Consider the following 6,946-nt stretch of genomic DNA (forward strand, 5'->3'; position numbering starts at 1 on the left):
AAATACATGCCCGATCCGATGTCTCGGGTCTACTTCGCTATATAAAACAAATAGAAACATCAGTTGTTGACCTATATATGTAGGAGCGTTGGCAGTTTGCCAGACTAGTATGTTTGTGGTCCCACCGTCCCAGTAGTGAACTAGCAGCAGGCGGCAGCGCAGAAGCTTAATGTGCCTGCTGCAAAGAACATATATACCTGATGCAGATCACAAAATGCATATGATGTAAATAGGTCAGTGAGGCACTGCTTTTGTCAGAGAGATCCTTTTGGTACTTGCAGTTTCTAAGTTAAAATCCTAACATACAACGGACTCTCAGAGAGCTAATAACTGTCATCTAAGAGCTGGATGCAAACTGCAAGGAAAAATTGGAGCGTTATGTTTTTTCCCCACAGTCTTTGTTTCATTACCCTACTGTTTCAAAAATAAATTGTTATCTTTTCATTTTCAGCACCTGACAACCTGAAACATTACCGCATTTTGGGGCAATTTTCCAGCAAACAACAAGAGGACCCCAACCTCCTTTGCTGCTCTCTCACCCGACCCCGGCTACAACCCAGCAAACACCAGTGTTAAAGGTAAGGCAACTGATGCTATATATTTTTTTACATCGTAGTTGGAGCTATGCATGTCATGTGGTCACTCTCAAGGCCCTCAAGCAGTGTCTTTCAGTGCCTCCAGCAACCACTATGGCACAGAGAGGCAGGAGGCAGTACGGCTCTATTTTTAGCAGTCATTTGAGATGTTTTAGGATATTGCACAAGATATATGTATAATGTATTTATACTGAAATTTGATATTATTGCACTGCACCTTATACGTTGTACTTTGATTATTGACAGGTTTCTTTAATATATATATATATATATATATATATATATATATATATATATATATATATATATATATATATATATATATATATATATATTGGTAAGGCCAGCAACACCCGACACCCCATCATGAATACAGTACAAGAGCTGATTACAAAGTCATTCCAGTCACGGCCACTTGAACAAAAACTGAAGTTAAAACAATTGGGACCTCATCAGCCTGAAATAAACCTACAGCAAACTACCCAGGACAGAGGAAAAATGTCAAAACGTACATTCTCAAATGCCTGGTACACAAAAGCTGATTGGCTTACAGGCTGCCCTATACGCAATTCTCTGTTCTGCTTCCCCTGCTTGCTGTTTGGCGGTGACTTTTCTTGGACACGGCAAGGAATGGTCGACCTGAAGTACATCGCTGAAAAAATAAAGAAGCATGCGCTCACAAGAAATCATCTGGAAAACCTGACAAGACTGGGAATGTTGGGGGAAGACGCACCAATTGAGCAGCAGATAAATGATGCGTATCGCAAATCCATTCAAAAACACAATGAAGCTGTGGATAAGAACAGACAAAATCTATCCAAGATCATTGATTGCATTCGTTTCTGTGGTGCTTTCGAACTGGCATTGCGAGGCCATGATGAATCGGAAACTTCCTCAAAACCTGGGATCTTCCGAGGCCTAGTGGATTTAATGTCAACCATAGACCAGGATTTGGAAAGACATTTAGCACATGCTACAGTCTTTAAGGGCACCTCTAATACAATACAAAATGAACTCCTTGACTGTATGCTCGAAATTATAAGAAGCCATATTGTGCAAGAGTTGCGAAACACAGACTTTGTGGCTATTCAGGCTGATGACACCACTGATGTGTCCACTCAAACACAGTCCGTGTTAGTGTTTCGGTACCTTGACAGTGACAGAAACATTGTGGAAAGATTTTATGGCTTCACGCATTTAAGTGACTCTAGTGCAGCAACCATCACTGAAGCAATACTGTGTCAACTGGACTTAATTTTCCCGGACCTGCCTCAAAAACAAAAACTTATCGCACAAAGCTATGACGGTGCATCCGTAATGAGTGGGAGCCTTAGTGGAGTTCAGAAGAGAATTCGAGATGTGTACCCTAATGCTCATTTTGTGCACTGTTACGCCCACCAACTCAATCTTATTATGCAACAGGCGGTATCAAAGATCAGAGAGACACGAGTCTTCTTTCAGGATATCGGAGGCATAGCAGCATTCTTCACACGTTCCCCCAAAAGAACAGAAGCCCTTCATGAGATTGTGGACAAAAGCGTACCAAGGGGATCCTCAACTCGTTGGAACTTTCACATTCGTACAGTCAACTTAATCTTTGAACAGAGGGAGGGCCTTGAGAAATGTTTTGTCGCCATAGCATCCAGAGCAGACTTTGATCACACAAGTCAGAATGAAGCCCATGGCTTTATTAGAACACTACAAGACAAAGAGTTTCAGTTCTTACTGTTTTTATTTCATGACATAATGATTCCTGTTGATGTGTTATACGATCAGTTGCAAAGAAAAGACCTAGATACTGTCTCTGTGAAAGCCAATACATCTGCATTTGTACAACAGATTATGAAAGTGAGAGATGGGGTTGAAGATTTAGAGAGCAAACTGCCGCAGCATTCTGTTTTTGCAAACCGCAGACAAAACATCACCTCTCTGGTTCGAATTGGAAAGGAGATATGTGACATTGTAATTGTGCAGGCGAAAGAACGCTTTTCGTTCACAAAACATTTGGTGAGTGCGACTTTATTGCAAGGTAAAGAGTTTGCACAATATGATGAATCCTTCCCTGAGCGTGCTCTGAATCAGGCTGTGGAAGCGTATCCTATGCTCAAAAAAGAGCAGCTGAGAACTGAGTTAACTGTACTCTACGGAATGCCTGTGTACCGGAAGGCCACAAGCGCCTTGACTTTGCTGAGTTTAATTCATAAACTGCATATGGAAAACTCACTTACAGAGACAGTGACTTTACTAAAAATTGTGATTACGACTCCAATGACAACAGTAGAAGCTGAACGATGTTTTTCAGCCTTAAAGCGCATAAAGACATTCCTCAGGAACACCATGCTAGAGGAAAGACTAAATGCTTTGGCGATGCTATCTGTAGAGAGCAAGCTAGTCCAAAAGATACCGGACTTCAACATGAAAGTAATTGACAAGTTTGCTACACTGAAAGAGAGACGTGCGGATTTCATCTACAAAAAGTGAATGCTGCTACTTGTTTGAATACAAAAAATTCTGATTGAGGTAAGAAATGCATTGTTATCTCTGTTTTTAAAAGTTTTGTAGTGTTTGTTCTATTTGGAGACTACACAGATTTGCTCACCTTTGTTCACTGGCCGGACCTGTCTCCCGCAGGGTGAACGATTCGTTGCTTGTGTTGCCTATCAAACCTTTCCCCTTGGCAAATTGCGAAAACCTTTATACCAGTGGTTCCCAAACTGTTTACTCCTGAGGACCCCAATTGAGTCACCACTGGAAGCCGGGGACCCCCAAGCAATTTGTATGACTTAAATTTCAAACATTAAAACAGTAATTCGAAAACAATAAACACACGTGTGCACACAAAACGGATACTCGAATTACTAAGGATTTTAGTATTTTATATTGAAAGAATTTGCAAAAAACAGGAGGGTTAGCGCTGCATCTCCATGACTAACTTTTAAATGGTTGGTTTTATTTCGCAGTATGAGACTCCTGCCAGGGCCAGACTGGAAACCCAAAGCAGCCCTGGCAAATGTTTTCAGACCAGTGCCCATACAGTGCACACCTAGTGCAGTGAGTGCGCCTGACCACTACAAAGGGGGCTTTGGGAGGCTCTCCCCCCAAGACAATTTAGGAAACAATGGTGCAGTCTACAACAAATTTATCATTATATATTGAATTGTATCAGCTTTTAAAGAGTAGTAAATGATGACCTTACTATGCACCAGGATATGACAATCTTTGTTGGGGCTCTTCAATGATTCCCATATTATCCTCCTCCAACAGTGCCTCTCATCTCTCCATAGCCCCCCCTGTCACATGTATTTAATTTGTTTTATAACATCTCTCATACCATTGAAGGATGTCAGAGCACCTTAAATCACACACATATAGGGGCTGATTTACAAGCCCCTTGCGCCACAGGTGCGTCACAAAAAGTGATGCACCAGTGACGCATTTTAGTGCCCCATATTTCCAAGGCAGGAAAAGCAACCCTGCGTGACTTTTACTGGTCTTGTAAATATGGCCCAATTGCACACAGCACTTTACGTGAAAGGGACGTTCCATGAGTGTTGCTGTGGGTGTTCCCACGCATAACCCATGGAACCAGACACATTTCCAGATTTACGAGGAATCGTAAATCTGGAAATGTGTCTGAATGCTACGCCACCCCAGGGGAGGCGTAGGGAGGGGCAACTTGGAGAAATGTATTAATTTCTCCTCTTTCTATGCATGTTGCATTCTGCAGCACGCATAGAAACAGGATATTACCTCTGGTGATTGTTTATGTACAGGAAGGTGTCCCTTCCTGCACATAAACAATCAGTAAAACAATGACGTTTTGCAAGTTCTATGTGTGCTAATGCAGCACACTTAGAAGTTGAAAAACGCCATTTCTGATTGTTTACATGCAGGAAGGGTTACTTCCTGCACATAAACAATCTCCCCACGACACAGGCATCCTTGCACCATGGTGCAAATGTGCCTGTGCAGGCGTATGGCAGCAGTTTGTGCGCCAGCACAGGGGGAAGCACAGAGATGCAACATATTGTTGTAAATATGTCGCATCCCTGTGCTTCGAAAGTGACTCAGTGCGGCGCAGCCAAATGGCTTGCGACACACACAGTCAATTTTCTTGCAAATCTGCCCCATGGAGACAATGATTCATACGTGTAAATCAGTGTATAGAAAATGTTACATAAGGCAAATGCGACTACAGGGTGTAGGATTCACATGTTATTCATACTGGTAGGCATTTTTAAAGAGTGCTTGGTCTGGAGAAGCACAAACTCAGGATTCAGAACATAACAGTGGTTAGCATTGACTTTAACAATAAAAATGTATTTCCACCCAAATAAACCTTTTTAGCAGGATTAGGATAATGAAAGACTTGAAACAAACATATGTTTCTAACTTGTATCATGCAGCTTGCAAGCAGCTCTTTGACAGTTTATAGGTCACTGTGCTAGATTACTATTGTCACTTATGAACTGCACAGTAACAAAAGAATCTGTGACTAAAGCAGTAACCCACTAACCTAGGCACATAAAAAATGTTTTTCAAAATGCATGGTACACGTTCTTTGCAGTAGGCATATTAACCCTCTGTGCTACATTAGATAAGTCAAAGCTGCCACTTGACACAACTCTCATCTCTCTCCAGCAGGTACATTAATCACCGACGTAATCTTGACACTTTTATTGTTGCTGGAAAACTGCTGATTCTACAAGGAACTTTTTTGTGCTTTTAAAATTACTGCCTGAGGACCCCCCTGGGAATGTGACCACAGTTTGGGAAACACTGCTTTATACCATTTATATTTGGGGTACTTGCGTGGACCTATGTGAAGTGTGTGTACAAAGTTCAGCTCAACCAGAATCACGGTAACAGCGCATTGCGCTGCCTCTTTTATATTCAGTATATTGTAAGACTGTTTTTCTTCCCCCGCCTTTCCTTGTTTTGTTTCCCTGTTTTCCCCTTGCTTGCCATTCGTTACTCTAGAGTCTAATATTCAGTATGTTGTAAGACTGTTTTTCTTCCCCCGCCTTTCCTTGTTTTGTTTCCCTGTTTTCCCCTTGCGTGCCATTCGTTACTCTAGAGTCTATTCTAATAGAGTCGGAAGGCCGTAGGGGAAGACTGTGGACTTTTCTTCAAGTTCCTGACGCTCCTGCGGAACGAGCCTGGCAACCATTACACTGCTGTGCAACTTCTTCTACTCTTAGAGCTGAGATTTCCATGAGTCTTATAGTCTGAATTCAGCACCTGAGCATAATAGGACAGAATGTATGAAGCTCTGTGGTAATACTGAATAAGCAGCTACCTATGTTATGCCATCTATTAATGTAATAACTGCACTTTCACAATTGCTTTATTAACCTTCCTGCTTTCTCAAATTTGCTTGAAAATGCACGATTTTTCTTCTTTTTTTCCAAAATTTTCTTGGGGGGGGTAATCCCCCCAAACCCCCCTTTTGGGGTTCGGGCTCGCTCGCTGCGCACGCTCGCTACGGTGCTGTATGCTAATTCGTTTGCGCCCCACCACTTTCAAATCTCACCCACCGCCCCTGGTCCACGCGTTGAGCCTCCTGAGGCAAGACCCGGTGCAAGCATGCCGTCGGCATCTGTCTGCGTCCAAGCCAACCCAGGGCATCTGAGCGACCAACAGAGGAGGAGAGCGGGACGGGTGGCAGATCTGCTCCTCCTCCATCAGCCATTCCCACACCGATTCAGGGGATTCAAAAATATAGGTTTCTCTTCATGGATCACTTTAAGGTGTGCTGGGAATAGGAGAACATAGGACAGATGTAGGGCCCAGAGTTTCTGCTTGACAGAGTCATAAGATCTGCGGCGGACCTGGACCTCTCTGGAATAATCTGGAAAGATCAAAATCTTTCAGTTCTGATAGCAGAGGTCAGGGTGTGCACGAGCTTCATGCAGAATTAAATCTCTATCTTTAAAGTTGAAGAATCTCACTATCTTAGAGCGGCTCAGGTGCTGGGGGGAGGTCTTGGGGTTAGTGCTCTGTGGGTGCGCTCCCCTGCAAACCAGGATGCCAGTTTACCAGCCAGCATCCAAGATTTGAGTCCTCTAGAAATTGTGCTGGTTTGCTAGGGTCTGCACCTTCTGGGAAAGGCCACAATTTGCAAGTTATTGCGTCTTGAGCGATTTTCTGCATCCTCGACCCAGTGGTGGAGTTTGTTCGTATGAGTGAAAAGTGGAGCGACCTTAGTCTTTTTTTTTTATAAACAAGTTTTTATTAGTTTTAAACACACCACAAACAAAACATTGAGCCTGTCAAGCCACCTGAGTAGTCTTACGGTATGATGCCGCCCCACTCCCCCCGCCCCCACCCGAAGCCTCCCCCCCACCGCC

At 43.0% G+C, this 6,946-nt stretch overlaps 1 protein-coding gene across 1 annotated transcript; it reads left to right on the forward strand.

Moving 5' to 3' along the window:
• Nucleotides 1–1,294: 1,294 nt before the first annotated feature.
• On the forward strand, nt 1,295–5,644 carry LOC146865316 (zinc finger MYM-type protein 1-like). Its single transcript, XM_085631314.1, has 2 exons — nt 1,295–3,116; nt 5,238–5,644. The coding sequence occupies exon 1, from the start codon at nt 1,311–1,313 to the stop codon at nt 3,075–3,077; it is 1,767 nt and encodes a 588-aa protein (XP_085487440.1). The 5' UTR covers nt 1,295–1,310; the 3' UTR covers nt 3,078–3,116; nt 5,238–5,644.
• Nucleotides 5,645–6,946: the final 1,302 nt, after the last annotated feature.

This window comes from Triturus cristatus, chromosome 2_1 (genome assembly GCF_964204655.1).
Source record: "Triturus cristatus chromosome 2_1, aTriCri1.1, whole genome shotgun sequence".
Lineage (NCBI taxonomy): Eukaryota > Metazoa > Chordata > Amphibia > Caudata > Salamandridae > Triturus > Triturus cristatus.

What these genes read in the sequence shown, in the direction of transcription:
- LOC146865316 (XM_085631314.1), top strand. Translation starts at nt 1,311, where the DNA reads ATGTTGGGGGAAGACGCACCAATTGAGCAGCAGATAAATGATGCGTAT.